Genomic DNA, 22986 nt, shown 5'->3' on the forward strand with positions numbered 1-22986 from the left:
GCCCGACGAGGTCCAACGCTCCCTGTTAATTAAATGGGCTAGGCCCAATTAAGTTTAATTAAAATTACACTAGCCCATAATGAATGGCAGAGACAATAATACCACCTTAAAGAATTAAAGTGAAGAACCTTAACTTAAATAAAGAGGTAGAAGATACTCTCTGTTTTGACTGGTTGAAACGGTAGGAAGACCGCAGCGCGCGCCGGCCGGTCCGGTCCAGGACACGTAACGGAATCGGGGGGGCGCGGATTCGGGTTTCCATATTCTTCCTTCGGGGGGGCGCGGATTCAGGTTTCCATATTCTTCCTTCTTCCCGAGGCCAGAAGAGTTCTTCTCAACGGCACCGATGGCAGGAACGGCAACATCAACAGAAGCAATGGGTTCATTGCTAAATGTTCATAATATATGCTTGTGCTTATCATATATTAAGCATACTACTAGACGTTCTGTTTATAATTTTTAGATTATTCCATATAATTGTCATACCTATTATCTTATCATTTTAGATTAAAATATGTCGAAATGTGACCATATTTCCAACACTCTCAGCTCTTGTGTCCATACTGATCGTAGCTCGCACCTTCTCAATTGCTTTTTTTTATAGTTGTTGGTTAGTTTAGTGATTCATGGCTGGGTTAAATTGAGCGTTTTAAATCATGCTCTAACAAGTTGTATGTTAAATTGGAGTAGAATAGCAAACATATTGTTCAGGAATGGTTGGGTTACTTCTGATTCGGGGGTAATATGTCTGTGTATATGTATCGTAGGAGCACTCGACAGAGGAAGAGTGGGATGAGGGAGTTTGGCTTCATTTGGGTTCGATCCTAAGCGCACCAACATCCATTGAAGATAGAGGTCGAGTCTATCCCATTTCCAAAAAGAAAATAAAATATCTCTAATTCGTTTTTGCTCAGTTGGTCTGATGGAGATTGGTATGTCCGTGTGTGGGTTATACATACTATGTATAGCGAGAAAACGTCCGGTGGAGGTATAGATTTTTGAAAGCCTAAAGCTACAATAATAATGAAAACAACTACTTGTTGAAAAATGCATCTTAACAATGAGGTAACAATGGCCTACACATGTAAAGAGTCATTAAATAAATTACCCGTGGTAATCTTATGGCAATGTGATAACCTTAATACTTAATGACATATGATATCCTATGTAGTGCTCAACGACATAATTTTAGTCCATGTAATGAGATGTCATGTAAAATATAGTGATTATCTTCCTGATTCTAGGGCTATTATAGATTTCTTCTCAATGCTAAAAAATCCTGTACTGCCAACCTCGGAGCTGACAACCGATGGTCCTCCTAATAAGCTCTCCATCTCTTCAAAATTCTGTTGTGCCCAAGGATGATGTAAAACCTTTCTCAAGCTATTAAGCTTTTCTGCAACTTCTTTCATTGATGGCCTATTCTCACCACACATCTCCAAGCACTGTCTGGCCAGCTCTGCAATCTCTTCTAGAAAACCCATATTCTCCTCGTTGTTAATCTGTTCATCCAATATATCTTCAAGTTTGTTCACCTTGACTGTAGACAGAAACCTCATGGAAAGGCTTCTCTCATTCTCTTCCCCATTGAGGTTGAATGCCTTCTTTCTTGTGAGTAACTCAAGGAGAACAACTCCAAAACTGTATACATCACTCTTATCTGTCAGTTGGCATGTCTGCATGTACTCTGGATCAAGGTACCCGCAAGTACCCTGTACCAATGTGACAAATTGTGCTTCATCCGTTGGTGCTAGGATCGAGGCGCCAAAGTCAGTGACCTTCGCTGTGAAGTTACCATCAAGGAGGATATTGGATGACTTGATATCACCATGGAGAATTTGAGGCGATGCCCATGAATGAAGGTATGCCAATGCTTCAGCAGACTCATAAGCAATCTGTAATCGAGTGGTCAAAGAGATGTGTCTATCATGACTACCATGAATGAGATGGAACAATGTGCCATTTGGGATAAACTCATACACTAACATTGAAACTTCCACTTCAAAGGCAACAACCCAACAGTTTGACAACATTTTTGTGGTTTACTTGAGATAAGATTAGCATTTCATTACCAAATTCCTTTTTATGCTGCTCACCGATTGTCTTGCATCTTTTGACTGCGACTTCATTGTTGTCCTCGAGAAATCCCTTATACACAGTGCCATGTCCCCCATGACCAAGAATTTGCTTTTCGTCGAACTTGTTAGTGGCTTTCTGCAATTCTTCTTCTGTATATAGTTTAAATGCAGTACCTTGTTGTGCCTTGATCTTCTTAAATAGCAGTATACCTCCATGCTGTTTGAAGTACTTCTTCTTTATAATGTGTAGCTTCTTTTTTTCTTCGATGAGGTATGCACACATCAGAATAGTCATAAGGGTAACAATTCCAACACTTGCACCTGCATGGTTTCCACTGTTATAGAACCAGTTTTTTCTACTCCAAAAATGGTAAAAATTATAAGCATTGCCGGGCTGGCTAACCTTACATTTAGTTAAACATGACTAATATGACTGCTTCCTCTACTTTATATTCTATAGTACTACACAATGCCCAAATTGATGTCAATTGGCTCTTTCTGTGACTGTGTGTGAGAGGCTGAAGGGGTAACTTATCTACAACAGGCGTAATCCACGAAGTGGGACCCTCCCTGCAAATACCATCAATCATATGTTTTCCTCGTGGACAAGCACATATGTAGCCCCCCGGCGTATTTGTGCAAATTCCTTGGCATGGCTTAGCGATATTTTCAATGCACTCGTCGATATCTGAAACATATAAAAGACGTTAAAAATCTCATTTTTCAATCTCTTTCTCAGGAGCGAAGGAATCAAAATGGTAGGAAAGGGACCTTTGCATCCATCAGAAATGTACGGGTTGCCCTGATACCCATCAGAGCACTTGCAGCGATAACCGCGACCATTGGTGGCATCAACACAGTCGCTGTTGCTACTAACGCAAGCGTACGAAGTGGTGTTCTTCTTTGTTGCCTCACATGTATCCCATGAAACTGTCCAATCCAAGACAACAGGAACCTTCCCCTTGTATGTGTCGCTGAATACTCTGGAGGTGAGATAGCTGGTGCTAAAGTTGAAGGCCGCGGTTTCCATGATAGCGACATAGTTGCAAGGGCTTTGCCTCCAGTTTTTTGTAGTGTTGTAGTTTTCGTTGAAATAACCTTGGTAATACCGTATGCCGTTGGGGATATCTGCCTGGCAGCAGCCAGCACCAAAGCATGAACCGTTCGTAGGGGTCACTTTGCCGCATGTTGATGAGCAACCGATTACATACTGGTCGTTTTGCCCAGTTATGAGCTGCGAACAAAAGCATGAGTTCACGGTGAGAATTTACCCACGTTCTCTCGTTTTTCGCACACCCGCTTTCTGAATGGCTAAACGTTGTGTTTTTTACAAAAATTTTCTATAGAAAAATTATTTAAAAAAATTATATTAATCTATTTGTAAATTTTTGTAACTAATAATGAATTAATCATGTACTAATCTATTACTATATTTTCCGTGCTGGATTAATACTCTTCAAACGAACACGGCGTTACAAGCTAAGCTATTGGTTTAAGAAATCTTTTGAAGGTTGTCTTTTTCCAGATAAATGTCGCTTCTTTAATTTCTGATGAGCAAGGTGCTCATACATTGAAGTAGTCTTGTATCAAGGGGTGGATCTTGAAATGGGTGATTATTATTATTAATTTTATTTTAAAAAAATTACAGAAATGTATTTCTATTTTAAAAAATTGTAAAACTAACCTATTCGTGTCCAACTAGTGGGCGCAGTGTATGGAACGTCGTCTAAGAGGGTGCGGTAGGTGACATGTTAGATGGCGAGTGGAAAACGGGAGACGGTTGTTGAGGGTGAGCTTTTTTTTTTAGGTGGCCTCCTTAAAGCTGGTAAAAAGACAGTTGTAGCAATTTTACAAGCGGCCCTCTAGCCCTAGCGGTCGTCTTCTGCACACCACTCGTCGTCTTCCACGTCATCAACCACACTCAACCAAAGGACGTTTTATACAGCACGCCCACTGGTTGGGTGCGAGGAGGTTACTTTTGCAATTCTTTAAAATGAAAATATAATTCTGTAAATATTTTAAATAATAAATTAATACTAAAATAATTCCATCCAAGGCATAGGGCACCCATTGCACTCTTTATCCAATATCCATTTACATGGTGAAACATCAAAGTATGCAATGGGCTTTCCTCTCCAGGAGGCCCTTGGCCATGGGCTAAGTTGCCTGGTTGCTGGATCAACCACTGCTTATACCCTCGGTTCCATTTGTTACGAAAGTGATTATTGTAGACTTAGTCAATCACTTGTAGGATAATTATTATCTGTTATTGTCATAGTTAGTGACAAATGTTCTGCTTGCGCTAGTGTAAATTTTGTAGCCTAATGAATTAGAGAAATGTTTTAGGCGTCGCATATTTTAATCATGGATAACTCAACATTTTTCACTTGTGATTCTTTTCGAGAACGTGCGATAGATTTGTGCCATTCTATTGAGAAGGAAGAGGCAACATCCAAATAGCTGAACTCCATATATACATCTCCCATCACTATGTGGGACGTCAGGAAAATAAAACAATCATGGTTGTTAAGAAGTGCAATTCTCTTGGAGAAATAAGCTGTAGCAGAGTTTACCGAGAAAACAGAAAAGAGACTTTTGACATCTCTCTGGAGGGTCTATTGGTGAGGACGTACACATACTACTACTAACCCAACAAATTAGTACTCTACTAAAAACAACACGCGGCATTACCGCGTATACCTAAATACTCTCTGATTTTATTTAAATGACATAAATAATTTTTAGATTTATGTTTGACCCTTCGGTTTTTAAATTATTTTTGTAAAATATGCAAAATTATAAATCGTACCTAAAGCTATTTAAGTACCAAATCATAACAAAATAATCCATAAATATTAATTTTTTGAATAAGACGAATAGTTAGGCATAAATCAAAAGCGAACCATGTCAATTTAAAATTTTGGAGGGAGTATAAATGTTTATTATGATCATTTATTGGCCATTGGCCAATGATATTCAATGCATTTATGATTATTTATTTTTGATAAAATTATAAATTTAATCAAAGTAGATAAATAAATACTTTATATTTAGCTAAAAATAAAAGTTATTTTAACTGGATTTAAAACTAAAGGAGATAAACCATTTAATAGCATTTTGATTAAGGAAAGAAAATTAATTATGCGGGCTACGGGAGCTCCAGACAGGCGGGCCCCCCGAGCTCCCGCGGAGATCTCAGGGCAGCGGGCGGGGAGACCTCGGCGGTGGCGGCTGCCACCGAGCTCCAAGCCAACCAGAGCCACCACCCCCGCCGTCGGGCCCCAAGCTGCCCAGATCCGTCGCTCGCTTGGTCCGTGCTCCAAACGCCGTCGCGGCGCCTCGATCCGTCGCCCGGCCGCCTCCGAGATCCGGTCGTCGCCGCGGCGCCTTGATCCGCCGCCGTCGTGCCTCGATCCATCGTCACCGTGTCTCCAGCTCCGCCCACCGCCTGCTCAAGCCGGCGCCGTCCGGCCGCTGCTCGGGCTCGACGGGAGGGAGGGCATCGCTGGCGCTTCGAACGGTCGCGTGCGAAGGTCGAACGCCAGAACCAGGCTGTGCCACGTGGCCCAATCACAGCACGCGAAAATGGCCAGGATTCAATATATAGAGATTGGATTTTTTTTAAGATATCCTTGATTTTGACCGTTCGTTATTTTAAATTCAAAGGATATAATTTCATTATAATACACTTGTATATATATAATAGAAATTTTATAGGAGTAAAATTGATTAAAAAAAATATATAACATAGCGATAAATTTTTGTGTGATATGTCAGATTAAAACAGATAAATTGATAAATTTATCTTACGAAAGTATAAATAAAATATTTAATATAATTATAAATGTACATAATTAGATTTAAATTTTTATACTGACAGTAGCAATAGAAGAAGAAGGTACTGTAACATGCCATAAATATGAGCCATCCGTTATTTAAATCTAACTATGTACCCTTCCATGAATATGAGTCGTCCGTTATTTTAAATCTAATGGATCTGATTTTCTTATACTGCGCTGGTAGTAGTGTAGTAAAAATTTTATAGGAGTAAAATTGGAATAGAATATATAATATTACGATGAATTTATGTATAATATTTTATATTAAAATAGATGAATTGCTAAATATATCTTATCAAAGTTTTAAATAAAATATTTAAGATACTTATAAAAGATATATAAAAATATATGGTTAAATTTAAATTTTACTAGACTACTGCCCTTCTTAGAAGGTACCATAACAATGTCCTCCTTATAAGGTACTATATCGTTTCTGCGTCTTCCTATAATAGAATTGCAAATCAGCTGCTACCTTAAAATTGCACAGTATATAGTATGAAAAATGGGCAAGACATACTCACAGAGGAACTCCGCATATAAGCGAGTGCGTTGCAGCCGATGACGACAATTTTGTTGTCGTCGTGCGACAGCCAGTAAGGTGTATTCGTGAACCTAGCCCATGCGTCGTGGTACAAGGTTCGGCCTGTTTCTGGATCGTAGCACTGCGAAGATATCGTCGTCTTGAACCAGGTTTTTCCTTTGGGCACCGAGATGTTGGTCACCTCCAAGGTTCCATGCAGGAGCTTCGCGGTGCCATTCACGGACGTGCAGTTGACCACGAAGCCGCCATGGATGGCGCACTCTCGGGTGGTGCCGTAAGGGTACGGGATGTCGACGCCGCCGCACCGTGTCCGGCAGCCTGGATGCCGGCCAGCCGGTGCGACGTCGGCGGCGGCCAGCACCCAGCTGAAGCCGGCGAGGCAGAGAAGAAGGCGTAGTAGCTCGTGACACTCCATGCCCATTCACTGCTAGCTGGTTAATTGGTCTGCAGCTGAAAGTGTCTGGTCGTGCAGTTGTGTGTGTTTCGCACATTCGGCAGTAGGCCTAGCTCCCTAATTATATACTACTGGAGTATCCCGATGGAAAAAGCATTTCAGTATGGGGGTCTGGTCTGTACGTCTGTAGATTGATCATTGCGAAGACTTTGACGGACTCAATAGGCACCGCGACGTGGCCATACTCAGGCAGGCGAGTAGGCCATACGCCCAGACCACACGGTACCACTAGTATATACGATGATATGATCGATCGAGTGGTAACTCGTAGAACGGGAATTGTCTTTTGGACTTTTACGAGAGCAAATTGACGCTTGAAAACACAGCATGCGCGTCCGACACTTAGGCCTGGTAACAAGTCCACAATTTTTTTTCAAAAACATCACACCGAATTTTTAACATCTAAATAAAACATTAAACATAGATAAATCAAAAACTAATTGCATAGTTATGGAAGAAATCTTGAGACGAATCTTTTAAGCCTAATTAGCCCATGATTAGTCATAAGTGCTACGGTAACCAATATATGCTAATGACAGATTAATTAAGCTTAAAAGATTCGTCTCGCAGTTTCTAGGCTAGCCGTGAAATTCATTTTTTTCATTTATGTCCGAAAACTCCTTCCGACATCCAATTAAACAACGTGACACTTCAAGAAATTTTCACTACCGCGGTGTGCGCAGATGAGTCAGGCAAAGCAGGGCACCGTCAAAAGTCCATGGAAATCTGAAGAGGAGATCTCGATCTGGACAGGAATAGACGCGTCGCCAAGAATGGGCGGACGCCTTATGTGTACGGGACCAATTACTCAGGCAGCTAACCACCCTACCATTTTCAGCATCCCTCTCGATCACGCCAGGAATCGATTGCAGGGTCCCAGGGAGACTCGATCGCCAAGTCCTTGCCGATTGTTGAGACGAGAGCTAGCTTCGTTAATATGTCTCTTAGTAATCACCAATCAGCTAGCTAGATATATATGAGCAGTGCAGCACACACAGACTACAGTCCACGATCGATCATGGAGACGGGTCGGCGAAGCCCAGGTCTTGTATGACAGAGACGTGACCAGGAGACATTAGTTATGAACTGATAATATATGATTTTTGTTGCTCATTTAATAAATGAGTAGATCAAATATGTCATTTATATACATCCACTCGATGAATTAACTAACCTTGGGTTGACATCACATACTTATCGTATTCCTTTTTATTATTTGTAATTAACATGGTTAACTGAAAATTAAATATTTTTATCGAGATATTATTTTTAAAATGTATGATATTATATTTATGACTAAAGTTCGGTAGTCAAGCTCAAGCCAGGCTAATCTAGAAGCTCAAAAGTTATATAAAATAGACTCAAGATTCGAGCTCGAGCCTACGGAGACGAGCTCGCTTGAGCTCATTGGCATCCCTACCCACCATGACAAATCTTGCAAAGCAACACAATGCAAAAAGGGAATGTGTTATCGTTGCCCAGGTCGTCAGTCTCGAGTAGCTTCGACTTCACAAACACACCAATAGAAAGGGCAGCAGAGTGACTACAAGCACCAAGGAAAAAGAAGGCACACATGCCACCTCAACCGTCTCAACGCCAAGAAAAGGAGACTTCAGTCCGCATTGTCGTGAGCTTGTCACTCCTAGCACATCAACTCCTACTTCGCTCACCTCTCCGCCCACCTAAACTTCAGAACCAATCACAAAGAAATGACTCCCTTATCCATGATGACTATTGACAAACTTCATTGAGTAGCTCTGACTTCAAACATCAACTTTCTCGAGAGGACTACTCGACCGGGAGAGGCTAGTCTTGAGAAAGGATGACCTCCTCAGGAATGTGAGATGACGTTAAAATGAGGTGCAATGATAACCACCAGACGGCAACCCGAGCCATCATCTCCATGACAACTCTACCACATGTCCGAGCACACAGAACACTTTTTCCCCCACCCATTTGCAGGCGTCACCACACGGCAGAGCCACCACATCCAGTGTTGAAGACCAGCACCACCTTCATAACTATGCGCATCGGGGGAGGGGGGAGGCGACGGGGAGTGATTTAATTTTTTTTTGCCCCATTACATATTTGTTACTCTCCTCTCTAAGAGAGTTGGGAGATAGATTAAACTTACCAGGTAAGTGGCAAAAAGTAAAAAGCCCTGTGGGAGAAAGGACATGCCAGTGACGCGGGGGAGGGGGTATTTGCAAAACCAAAGGCAACACCGCTTGAGTTAAGGCCGGCATCACTGTTGGGGTGATGCCGCACACTCTGCCTTTCGCAACAGAGCGAGGGACAGGGACCGAGAAGGCTAGAGTATGAACGCTCGTACGCTCTCCATCCGTACGGATTAGAGATAGGTGGGTATTTATTTTCTTTTTTTCCATATGGATCTCTTTTTTATATTTTGTTGCTTGGGCATGATGATATATATTGGATTTTTTTATGGTAAATACAAAAGTTTATATATGAAATATTCATGTGTTGATTGATTGTTATGTTTATGTATAAAGTCAGTACGTATAATTATTTAGTATGAAGTTTATATATATATATATATATAATATTTAGTGTGAAGTATATATGTATAAGATTTAGTGTATAAAGTCTGTGTATATAGTATTCAGTGTATAAGTTTGTGCGTATAATATTTCGTGTATAAAGTTTATATGTATAAAATTATGTATATAAGGTTTATACATAATTTGAAACAAATGAGTGAATGTTCGCGCATGAGACAAATTTGACAAGGAAGGCAGTGAAGGAGGACAAAATAGCGACGGACGAATCGAGAGTTGAAGCGCCAGAATTTGGATCTAAGGCTGTTGTGGGCTGCCTCTCGCTGGGCATGCTCTGCCTTCTCTGCGCCGAAGGATGAGCTGCCCTCCTTGCAACATCGCACGCATTCTCCGGCATCTTCTCCGACGGCTCTGTGGCAAATGGATGGCGCAAAGGGAGTGGGCGGCAGCAGACGTTCACCCCCCACGTCACTCTCACGAGGATGAGAGCAAAATACTAGGGATATTCACATATGAGATAATTTGAGAAATAAACTTAACATATAAATCTGCTTCGCAATGGCTTACAAGAATTTGCATAGAATTCCATGCTAGTTAATTAAGATTTCTTGGCAAGCTGAAGTATGCCGGTTGTGACAGACAAGCATATTGAGGCGGCGTCCGCGTTAGAGTAAGGTTAATAATATAGCCAACAAGCTGGCTATAAGACTGTTTATAGTCTTTTTTATAGCCCACTCATATAGTGGTTAGCTCTTCATCTTTAATGCAGGACCCACATGTCTCTCTCACATAGTGTGTTGGTTCTTGTGCCTGAGCTAGCTACAAGCTTATAGCCAGCTTCTTCTCTCTCTCCTCTCCTCTCTCTTCCACATCAGCATTTAGCTGGCTTATAGCCTGCTATTATACTTGCTCTTATAGATGGACAGCAATGCCATCGGTGAACTGAAAGCTAGAGATTGGAGAACACTTCGGATTCCATCGGCCATCGAACAGGTGTGGATTCAAGATCATCTGCGGTGATTATTCAATTCGGGCTGAATAGTCCTTCTGATTTAACATACGACTGGTTATTCAATCCGTGCTGCATAGTCCTCACATTGCTGCTTTGGGGAGACGTGAGTTGCTGAGGAGCTATCTGAAGCTCGTCAACCCGCACCCGTCACCCCATAGAAGCACTGCGCCAGTCGCTAGGGCCTCATTAGCGGACAACAGTAGATCCGCTCTGCCTCGATCTAACGTGTTGCTCCCACACCTGCCTCATCGGTAATTATGGTGGTGCCGACATCATATATAGCCAAAAGTTATTATATTTTGGGTAGTTTTCTAAATAAGGGATAAGACGCTTAGCGATTGGCTTACTCAAACTGCTAATAATGGGTTAAGAGTAGCCCCAGCAGATACTCTATCATATCCTCCATCCTAGAAATAATGTATATGAGGAAAAAAACGTTGGTCCAATAAATACTCTATCCCATCCTTTAAAAATAGAGCATATTTCATATTGGAACGAGGAACTTCATATTTGGAGTTTCTCTCTTCTTACTTCATATCTTAATATCAAATATTAATAAAGTATATATGGAACATGTAATATGGATATTCTGTTGGAGCGATAACTGATATGAAGAGAGAATCTATTTTAGATAACCATCTAAATGTCAACATGGATGAGCTGCTAGGAATCTCCTAAATGGGGCTATAACAAGTTACAACTAATAGTTGCTATATTATACATGAGAGCAAATAGCTAGAACCTCCTCAAATAGTTATAGCCGGAGCACATGGTATTAAAAATGTGGGTGAATGCAGGTTGTTTATGCAATTTTGTTATTAAGTGAACTAGTATGTGCTAGTTTCCAAATACACTTAAGCTTTATTGATGCATATCCTGAGTCTTGAGTTCTGAGACCACAGATTATGAGTCTCACCTCCTACTAAATCTGATAATCCAAAACTTGTATGCAGACTTGTTAAATCTCAACCTTAAAATTCTAGTTATCTACCATGACCAAACAATTCATATTTTATTATTTTCTTTGATTAACATCATAATTTCTAGTCTTCCGAGTGAACGGCGTACCTTCTGTCTTTATATTATAATAGATAGATACGTTATGAACTGATTTTTTCATATGCAATCGCAAACACATGATTGTATTATACATATCAAGGAAAATTAATATAACACAAGAGGAATATATATGATAACACACATGATAACAAGAGATGATGTGGTCCCTTTAGTTGGAAAATCTGGCAGACATTGTTACTAACATCGTCAAGAAAACTGTAGGGATTTATCTCCCTGATTTTAGCCCCATGACAACATTTTCCTCTATGCTGAAATTTCCAGTATTGCTGATAACCTGTGTTGTGCCATGTTCTCCAAGTAGGCTTTCCAGCTCCTGCAAATTATGTTCCTCCCATGGATGTTGTGTGACCTTTCTCAACGTATCAAGCTTCTCTCCAACTTCCTTCATTGATGGCCTGTTTACACCTGACATTTCCAAGCACCACTTTGCTAACCCTGCAATCTCTTGGAGACAACCTAAATTACCGTCGTTCTTTATTTGTTCGTCCAATATATCTTCAAGTTTGTTCTCATCCATCGCTATGAGAAATATCACTGATAGGCTTTTCTCATGTTCAGGTGCAAAGAGGTTGATGGGTTTCTTGCCTGTGAGAAGCTCTAGAAGAACAACTCCAAAGCTATAGACATCACTCTTATCTGTTAATTGGCATGTTCGCATATATTCTGGATCAAGATATCCACAAGTCCCTTGGACCAACGTGACAAATTGTGACTCATCTGTTGGAGCCAATATGGAAGCACCGAAGTCAGATACTTTTGCTGAGAGGTTGGCATCAAGAAGAATATTGGATGACTTAACATCACCATGGAAGATTGGTGGTGAAGCACATGAATGTAGATAAGCAAGTGCCTCTGCAGACTCGTGGGCAATCCGCAAGCGAGTGCCTATAGAGATTTGTTGATCATGGTTTCCATGGATGAGATGGAAGAGTGTGTTGTTTGGGACAAACTCATAGACTAGCATAGGGACCTCCACTTCGAGGCAACAACCTAACAATTTAACTATGTTTTTGTGGTTGATCTGAGATAGGATTAACATTTCTTTGCCAAACTCTTTTTTCTTGGCATCATCAATTGTCATGCATCTTTTCACGGCTACTTCTATGTTGCCCTTGATAAGACCCTTGTAAACAATTCCATTGCCTCCTTGGCCAATAATTTGTTGTTCACTAAATTTGTTTGTCGCTTGTTGTAGTTCTTCTTCAGAGAATATTTTGAACGTAACACCTTGTTGGGATTTCATCTCTTCAAAAAGCAGCATACCACCATGTTGTCGAAAATAATGTTGTTTGATGCGTTGTAGCTTTCTTCGTTCTCGGATGAACCATGCACAAGCAATGGCAATCACTAGGACAACGAGTCCAATGCTTCCACCTGCTTTATGAAATTTTAGTTACTATAAAGTTCTGGAAACATATGCATTATCCATGACCTAGCATGACAACTTGATTCTTTATTCAGTAAATTTCAAAGAACTACAACTTTTATGATCAAATTATCAGTTTGCTACAATATTAGTGAAGCATTTTAGGTAGCTGCAAGGATGGCATTTGAAATTATGAGAAAAGCTCCATTCAAACCACCCTGTTACTGACAAACCAAAGCCACATGTAGAACATATTATGCTTGGGATGGAACGGTAAGCATATTGTCATGTCACGCCATTGTCTGTAGTGTTACGATGCCACATTAGATGATGCATATGCAAGCATGGCAAAACTAGACCTAAATCTGGTACTCTATAATGCTTTCGTGTACGTGTTATTTGACATATAAAGGTTTGATACATTGTAGACGATGACATGGCTCAGTATTCCATACTTGCCAAGCATAATCTATATGACATGTGGGCTCTATCTGTCGCTAGTAATGGGACAATTCCAATGGTTATTTTCTAATAATTTCAAATATCATTGTTGTTTATATTTTAAATGTTTCACTAATGCTGAATCAAACTGATAGTTTGATCGTACAAATTGCAGTTCTATGAAATTTAGTTTGATTTGGTTCTACAATCCTCGACATGTTTTCTGCTTGCATAGGCTATTTAAATAAGTATTTATTTTAATATAGCAAAAAAACTATAACTAATTCCTCATGGAATATCTTGAAATGTATCAATATATAGGCTTTGTTTCAGTTCCAAATGCTAGTCATTTCAGACTGAAGGACAATTTTAAGAAAGTAATTTGAAAATTACCATGATCCATTCATTTGCATCATGGTTGAAATATTAATTGTTAGGGTGGTGTACTGGGCAAGAAGCAAAAAAAGAACAAAAATTGCCTACGCCCTATATTAAGGAAATAACTGTTATATTTGTGAGGGAGTATATATGCAGTGTGACTCGGACTCTTGTCCTTCTAGATTGATGTACACATGTGCAACTATTACTCCCCCTATTTCGTATTATAAGACATTTTAACTTTTTTATAAGTCAAACGTTTCAAATTTGACCAAGTTTATATAATAATGAAGCAACACTTACAATATCAATTAGTTTCATTAAATTCGACATTGAATATATTTTGGTTCAATATTTGTTTTAAGCACAATTTTTTTCATAAACTTGAATGGGTCAATGAGATTTGACATAGGAAAAAGGCAAAACATTTAACGGAGGTAATATTTATTACGAAGAGATGGGCCCACCTATTACAAACGATGCTGCAGGTGGAAAACGGGATTTTCTATTAGTTTGGCAAACACCATCCGTCATATAACTTCCAGGGTAGCACGAGCAGGTGAAACCCCCCATTGTGTTCTTGCATATTCCGTTGCAGGGGTAAGTAGTGTTGTCAAGGCACTCATCAATATCTGAAATCAAACCACCACACCGAGTTAAAAATTGTTGTACCAACTTAATTAATTTTGCAGTGCATTTCAAAAAAAAAATTAATTATGCAGTGCATCAGGTATAGCTATAACATGGACATAAAAGGGCGTATAGTTAAGGCAAAGTCCATTTGGCCCTCAAATCTCTCTTTCATAGTACAATTTTATTTTGAATTCAAATACTGATATTTTTCATGCGAACTTTTAAAATTGGATAAATAACACCAGAGACCTATTGATTCGATCTACCATAGTTTTTTTATTGGAAGGGTTGTGCTTTTCTTGGCTGCTATAGGTGTGGACCTAAGTAGCATTACTTTGGTAAGCATGTAGAATAAAGTCCCAAACAGACAAACATAACTGTCATGCTAACAAAAACCACAACATAAATAGAGCTAAGAAATGTTCTTTTTTTAAAAAAAGGTGAAAATCCTAAATCTACGCTCTTTTTAAGATAGTGACGGTGGTAGTGAATTTACCATCCCATCTATTCTTATTACAAATTTTACAAATAAACTTTTGATCTTTTTAATATCTATATATTTTTTTAAAAGTAGGGTAGTGGTGTGAGAGTGAATCCGCAGTAAATTTTAGAAATTACCAATTGAACTTCTTAATACTAAGAAACAGTCAAATTTAAATGGATATCCACATATAAAATCAAATTAATGTAACTCATATTCCCTATATGGAATTTTTTTATTTATTTCAGATAATATATAATTAATATATTTTTTACCCATATATAGAAAACATGAGCATTTAGCTAGTTTAGTCTAAACTAAAATATGGACTTCAAGAAGAGATTAAGGGTAAAGGATCCATCGTTGATTTAGCTAGTTTATTTATTTCAGCAAATATGACTAATAATTAATTAATAAGCCCTACCTTTGCATCCATCGTTGATGTATGGGTTGCCTTCATATCCATCACTGCAGGCACAACGATAACCTCCCTTCGGTTCACTGACACATTTGCTGTTTCCACTAATACATGCATATGATGTGGTGTTTTTCTTAGCATCGTCACATGAATCCATTGATATGATCCAGTCTAACGAAACTGGAGTTACCCCTTTGTATGTGTCATAGAATATAGTGGAGTTGACGTAAGTAGCATTGAAATTGAATGATTTAGTCTCTATCACTGCCATGTAACTGCAGGGATTGGTCTTCCATATTTGGCTATTGTTGTAGTTTTCATTGAAATAAGAACTATAATACCATGTGCCATTAGGAAAATCAAGTTCACAGCAGCCAGCTCCAGAGCATACACCGTCCACAGGGCTGAAATCCTCCGTGCATGTTAACACACAACCTGTTAAAGCCTGCACGGTGCACGTGTTTTCAGAGGCGAAGCCAGCATCTGATTAGGGGGAGGGGGGGGGGGGGGGGGCAGATTTTCTCCATCTATTTAAAAATTTGTAAAAAAAACTTAAAAAATTAGTTATGTATGAAATATTTGTTCATGTTTTACCGTCTAGTAATTATAAAAAAATTAATTATAATTATTTTAAATAAGACGAAGACTCAAAACATTGTATGTAAAACTAAAAAATAAACTTAATATAGGACGAATGTAGTATAATTTATCTAAAATTAATACTACGGTGGAAAAAAAACATATACTTACAAAATTGATCTGCATATAAGCGAGCGTTTGGCACCCGATGACGACGACTTTGTTGTCCCTGTCCGATATCCAGTAGGGCGAATCGCTGAAGTCCGCGGACGCGCTTCGGCTCCTCATCGCGCCCGACGACGGGTCGTAACAGTACGTGGATATGTTCATGTTCATCGAGGCCTTGCCGTCGGACACGGAGAGCTTGGTCACCTCGGCGCCCCGGAAGAAAGGCTTCGAGGAGACGCAGTCGATCTTGAAGTCGTAGAACGTCTGCATCGCGCACCGAGGGCCGACGCCGAATGGGAAGGGGATGTCGACGTCCCCGCACCTGGACGGGCAGCCGGGCCGCTGGCCCGCCGGCACATCGGCGGCGGCGGGCATCCACCAGATGGCCGGAAAGCAGAGGACGAGATGGCCGAAAAGAATCGCTCCTCGACAAGAGTACCGCCACCTCATCGATCTCACTGATTGTTGGACCGCGAAAGCCCGGGAGGCAACGGCAGTGCGTCAAATTAAGCTACTCAGCTCTCGCGTGATCATGTCCTAAGCTTGTATTGGGACTTAATTTGGAAGCTATAAATAGATAGATGGACATGGACTTCTCTTTTTTGTTTGTGAGTGTTGATTCTTTTTTGTTTAATTTCTTTTATTTTTTAAAATTGTACTGTGCCGCTGACTCGGTTTTCGGCAAATGGAATGGGAATGACTTTATTTGCATAGCGACAACAAGTGTATATATGACTTAAAATTGCATATGAAAGTGCCTGCGCGCCGTTGGTAATTAAATTAATTCAGTAGAGCTGTCTGGACGTCATCCTCTAGCCATTTTTTTTAAAAAAATATATATTCTTGCAGCTCTCAGTTCTGTTACAGTAGGAGTTAGATCGGTTTCAAAGGACAGAGTGAAAACTATAGCACTGATATTTTGTCGCAGTCGCAGGGGCTACAGATTTGAAGATGGTGGTGGTCTGGTGGAGGAAAGGCATCAATTACTGTAGGATTTAGTCATCTACTTTGAAGTGTTCCGTTGTAAATTAGGAAGACGTTGACTTAGGCATGTAGTCCCTGCAATCAATGTATATATCATTATAATTTTGAGTTAAATACACGGATGTCCCTTAAACATGGATCAAACGCTGTCACTAAGGTCCATCATCTTGTCAATTGCATATTTAAGTCTAGGGATGGAGCTAGAACAAAATAAAGTGGGTGTCACTCACTTATTTGTAGCATTTTGAACCAGATTTAGACTAATACGAGTGCCTAAATTTAGATTGAGATGATGCATATATGATGAAAATAGATAAATTCTACTTAAATTTTTTTTAACTGGTGCCTGGGAACCCCAGGCACTATATAGCTCCACCCCTGTTTAAGTCTATAGTCATGATTTAATATACCACCCATGGTCCAAATTAATTGTCTTTGACTTGGTCTTACACGTCAACGTTGTTATCTACTGTGGCAAATATTTCGCATTTCACCCCCTCATAAACCCTCCTTAGTCCTCAGCAACAAAAATGCATTTAGGCCCCTCAGTATGTTAGGATTTGTCCCTATCCAGACTCCTCAACGCATTATGCCACTCTATCCCCTCTCTAATCTACTTCGACTCTATCCCCTCTCTAATCTACTTCAAATCAAGAAGAGGGAAGCGGTAGATAAAGTGCAATGCAGAGGGAGGCATCGAAGTGTAGGTAGAGCTCACATAAATAGGTGTAGGTTCATCTTCTCCCTGAAAATTTGGGTATATCGTAGGCCTTCTCGATGACAATGGCACCGCCACACATCGGACCAGGATGGAGCTACAGTAACCCTGGGGTTCCCAGGAACTTAGTCCAAAAATTTTTTTTGTTAGAGTTAATGTACTTTTACAATATATACATCCATTCAATCCAACCTCAGGCACTCATAGCAGTTTAAACTCAGTTCAGAACACTAAAAAGTAAACGATAGGCACTACTCTATATTTTGTTCTAGCTTTTCCCCTGCATCGGACTCACTGGATCACCCTCTCTGACTCGTATTGTCTTCACTGCTTTGGAACCTTCAAGCTTTGATGATTGCTCTCACACTGATATCTATTTCAGAAGATGAGGAATCAAGTGGTGGAATTGATTTGGGCGTGCTATAGCTAAGTCTCTAAATACACGTTGATTGCCACGGTAGGTTAGAGAGGGGGCTGAATGAAAATCCTTTCCTCGGTGGATAGCCACCTTGATGCCTATGCCAATTAAAGGTGATTTGGACTACATATGTTACAATAAACAATAATTAGGATATAAAAATGTGTAATGTACACGATTATGGATCTAATAACATGTCAGTCTAAATTTAATGACGGTCATTTACCTTACTCTTTAACTTTTACCGTTTGTCGCATACACCAGGCATAGATTGAATTTGCATAAAGTAGAAAACTAGAAAAGTTCCTTTACTTTATTTCTTTAATTCAGTTAATCTAGATGTGTTTTTATGTTTATATAGATCATTTTTCCCATGTCATTTTAAGATAAACAACAGAGATTCTGTGAAGTTTAGCAATGGCATTGGCTGATATATTTTTCAGGCGGATCAGCTCAAGCACTCTGTTTTTTTTTTCATCAAAAGAAAGGACTTAGGTTGACATCTATTTGAATGTGAACACGTGCGATGGCTGTACCCTTTTTTGCATTCTCTATGTCATCGAATGCTGGTGATGAACTAGCTAGCACAACCAAGGATAATTACACAACAAACTAGTCACAAGTAAATGCAACAACAATTAGCTAACAAACAACACGTGGTTACGTACTTAACAGGCGAAATTCGCCGTAGTTCACAATGAAAGACAAATTAATTGGGAACACAGCTGGCTAGAAAACAACATGCTAGCTAATTAGCGTGCACAAAACGAGCTGACGACACACATAATTACATATTAATATTTTGTTGTCGGATCCCCGTAGGTCATCGAACTGCGGGTGGATCTTGTGGCCATCTCGGGAGTGGGGAGTGGATATACATCTTGTCAAATTTATATATGTAATATTCTAGGTTTGGCTCAAAATAAAAAACATATACTACATTAGATATAGATCAATTTTATAATTTTATAGTTCTTGACTATTATCGAGAATTACTAAAATTTTAGTATTAAATTTGATATCTCTCGGTACCTCAGGTATTAGGCCATGTTCGTTTCATTCCTTCTTAACAATTAATAGATTCCCTCGTTTTTGTCGTTTTTCGCGTGCACTCATCCTGAATCGCTAAATGGTGTGTTTTTTTGAAATTTTCTATATGAAAGTTACTTTAAAAATTTAGATTAATCTATTTTTAAATTTTTTATAGTTAATAATTAACTAATCAGATATTAATCTATTATCGTGTTTTCTGTGCCAGTTAACAATACAACTGCCGAACACAGTCTAGAGTTACCACATTTTACACTAAATTTTTGCTACCGCTCGGTACCTTATCACGTAACTGTAAATTTTCTCTTAGATATAACCTGTCATATAAATGTGACTGAACTCTTTATGAGTTATTTATAGAGTACATGCCTGACTTAAAAGGCAAGAAGCATATCTTGGATGTAAGGAGTCATAATGGTATAACGATACGTAAATTATCGGCTAAATATATGATCTGAATTTTAGTATGTAATACGTATTTAGATTATTTTCAAATAGAATTTCTAGTTTTTTCCTATGGATTTTATCTTTTTTTCATGTATGTGTGTTTATATACACACTGTATAAAAAGGACGCGGCAGTCAGTTTTTATTATCCATAGTTATAATCATCTTCTCATAGTTATCATGGTCGGTTGGTGCCCGTAACTTCTTTTTCTACAAGTATTTTTCATGTAAATTCTTGTCTCGATTGTATATCTAGTTTCCTAACACTATCACATCTAGAGATGCCAAATATATTCTAACACATATGTACACATAGGTAGCATCCAATAGAAAATTCTGAAGTGCCAAAAAAGGTGAGAATATAGTTATCCCTGGTTGCCTCCTCCGCTCGATTTTAATAGCTAGAATATTGTTTGTTTCACAAGAACAAGAAGAAAACATAAACATATGATTTCTTGCATACTGATCTATCATTGAAAGCAAGTTATTAACAGATCAGAAAAAGTCAGTCAACTATCATGTAACTCCATTATTTTTATATTAGCTGGACTATGACAGCTCTCCAAGGAGTGGTGGCAATCCAAAATAACTCAGCTTGTTGGGTTAATTTCTTGCAACTTGAAAAAGATTCCCCACACACAAGTTGTAGGTGACACTTTTCTTTGTGAGTCCATTGGATTATCATTATAACTGGAGATGCACAGTTAGCGTAGCGACAGGGGTGAGTGGTTGTAACCCCAAGGTCTCATGTTTTGATTCTTGACATGCTCACACTATTCCTACTTATTATTCCTACATATTAACTTGGTCAAACAATCGTTGTTGTTTTTTATTTGTTCTTATATGACTTTTCCATTGGCGTAGGATAAGGCCACCATATATCAGTTGCTGACTGTAGTGCCATATATGATGAACCACCATCCAAATCACCCAGGGAGATAAGTTAACTCAGTTTAAATGTTGGGGGAATCTTCATACCCAGTTTTAGTGTTGGAGGATAATAATCAATCAAGCACAACCCATAGTTGAGGAGTCAACGTTCACTTTTCTCACAAGAAAATTACTAGCCCATCATGCCTAAGGCGTGATATCTCATCACACAAGTTACTCTACAGCGCGTCTCTGGCCTACATCTAGCCCATCCTCCCTCATCTCTCGCCTCCACCCCTAAACCACAGAAAATCATCCCTTACCTAGCGCAACCGCTAGCCATAAAGCCCAAGGCCCGACAGGCTGGCCCAAGGCATGGCCATTTGGCCCAGCCCAAACACGGCATTACACGATCAGTGCTGGGCATGTGCCAGCTTGGGCCGATGGTTGGGTCATGCCTGGGCCAATGCCTTGGCACGATGGGCCAACCTGACATGGTCCAGTTCAACTAAAAAAAGTTATAGGACCTAAAATAGACTTAATTCATTCATATAAGACATATCTCAAAAGAAAAGTATGTAAAATAGACTTACTCAAGCCATATAAAACACGAACCAAAGAAAAGGAAGGAAAATAGACTTATTTACATAGCCTATGTGAGGGACAAAATATAGACTTATTTATTGAATAACCATCGTGCCTTCGGGTCAGCCCGATACGACCCGAGTGATACTAGGTCATGCCTAGGCGCCTTCAGTGCAGCTCATGGACCAACATGGCATGACCCGACGTGTTGATCGGACTGTACCAGGCCGGGCGGCCCATCTGGCCGCCATCTATAGCCGTCACCCACTGTAACTTTCAGTGCTCTGGCCAGATATCCTTCGAGTCCACCCATTGCCCTTGCATGATTTATGGCGGGAGCAAAACGGCCAAAAGAAATTATCAAATCGATCTTGAAATATTTTATTAATACGGTGGTGTACGTAGAAATCAAAGAACGGAACTGAATGTTACTTCAGTCGCTCCTATGGCTCAAATGTCATCGAAAAAAATCTCAATCTTGTAATTTTTCTCACGCGTCATGACTGGCTTAACAGTCATCGTCAACGCTTGTAATGACCATGGCCTAGTTTGAGTGCCATTATAGATTTTGATTGCAGCGGTCATATTTCTGAAGCTCCTAAAGAAAATAGATGGACCGGCTGAGCCGTGCTTGCGCTCGGCCGTGCAGTGCCTGCTTGCTACACCAACTGGGCTATGTCGTGACAGGCCAAGCATGCTGCACCCTCGGCCTAAGCACGGCACAGCCCACAACTAAACTGGTTGGGTTTGTGGTCGGGCCATGTATATTATGGCTGTGCTCGGGATGGCCCGCTAGTGCACGACCCATTTGGCTAGGTATAGATTGAAATATTGGAATATAAGTTTAGTCGTGTTTTGCTGGAGTTTAAAATTATATCGTTGTTTTTAACATTCTTTTGGAAAATTTTGTTTAATAAGCTCAACATTGTTTCACAGTAAAATTATATTCTATTATATGGAAAAATATTATAATGATGCTAGCCGCGTAGTTAAAACAGACCACCATGCTAGGTACTTTCTTATTTAACCCTGTGAAGACATATTTTCTCTTGTCTTAGAGAGGTTCGCTGTTACTATAGATAAGAGACAAATATGTAGTTCACTGTTTCTATAGAGTACTTTCTGACCACAATAGCACACTATAAGCCGACTATAAACATATTTTAGAGATAAAAGAGAAGAGAGAAGAGCAATGAACTATAGATTTGTCATAGCTGCGGCATAAACTCCAAGACACAATATGTGTATGACATATGAGACATGATATTATATATTTTATAGGTAGCTATTGTATAAGTTGACTATTAGATTGACTATAAATAAATTAGAACAAGTAATTGGCTATACTATTGAACTTGCTCTCATAGACTTCTGGTTATTTACGCTCCACTCTATATCATGGAGGACATGACTGCTTCACACGCTCTACTGCCACATCGATCGCTGCTCTAACTTCTATGTACAGTTTATCTGGCTGCAAAATTATATATACATTTTTTTGAACTTTTCTAAATTTGTTATTGGATTTTTTTCCAAAGTCACTCAAATGATAGTTACAGTGGTTTTGCAATTTTTAGTGATAGTTTTGAAATAACGAATCAAACCAATAACAAATTTAAATTTACCCTTTTTCCCCTTGCAAGGGGTAGACTAAAGTTTTGGAGACCATTGAAAAACGTGTTGAACCAAAGGTTGCTTTTGGCAAGGTGCAGCTGAGTACGATGGGAGTATTTTGGGGACTTAGACACGTTCAGCTCTAGGCCTAAGTTATCTAAACCCTCTCTTTTTTTATACGCACTCTTAAAATATTGAACGGTGTATTTTTTTAAAAAAATCTCTATAGGAAAGTTGTTTTAAAAAATCATATTAATCTATTTTATATCTTTTAATAATTAATAATTACATATTAATCTATTGTTACGTTTTTT

At 39.3% G+C, this 22986-nt stretch overlaps 1 protein-coding gene and 1 pseudogene across 1 annotated transcript; both read right to left on the reverse strand.

The window, feature by feature from the left end:
• Window positions 1-1061: 1061 nt before the first annotated feature.
• Window positions 1062-6873, reverse strand: LOC102715512 (annotated as a pseudogene).
• A 4798-nt stretch (window positions 6874-11671) lies between these two features.
• LOC102715789 (putative wall-associated receptor kinase-like 16) lies at window positions 11672-16437 on the reverse strand. Its single transcript, XM_015840901.2, has 4 exons — window positions 15991-16437; window positions 15247-15685; window positions 14176-14340; window positions 11672-12897 (listed from the first exon to the last, which is right to left on the reverse strand). Exons 1-4 carry the CDS (start codon window positions 16435-16437, stop codon window positions 11729-11731), a joined length of 2220 nt encoding a protein of 739 aa, XP_015696387.2. The 3' UTR covers window positions 11672-11728.
• Window positions 16438-22986: the final 6549 nt, after the last annotated feature.

Source organism: Oryza brachyantha, chromosome 9 (assembly GCF_000231095.2).
Source record: "Oryza brachyantha chromosome 9, ObraRS2, whole genome shotgun sequence".
NCBI classification, from domain to species: Eukaryota; Viridiplantae; Streptophyta; class Magnoliopsida; order Poales; family Poaceae; genus Oryza; species Oryza brachyantha.

Excerpts from the sequence above, each read along its gene's own strand:
- LOC102715789 (XM_015840901.2), bottom strand. The coding sequence starts at position 16,437 with ATGAGGTGGCGGTACTCTTGTCGAGGAGCGATTCTTTTCGGCCATCTC. Across the intron at positions 15,686-15,990 it reads CTTATATGCAGATCAATTTT|GCTTTAACAGGTTGTGTGTT; the intron begins GTAAGTATATGT and ends TGCACCGTGCAG. Across the intron at positions 14,341-15,246 it reads CATCAACGATGGATGCAAAG|ATATTGATGAGTGCCTTGAC; the intron begins GTAGGGCTTATT and ends GTTTGATTTCAG.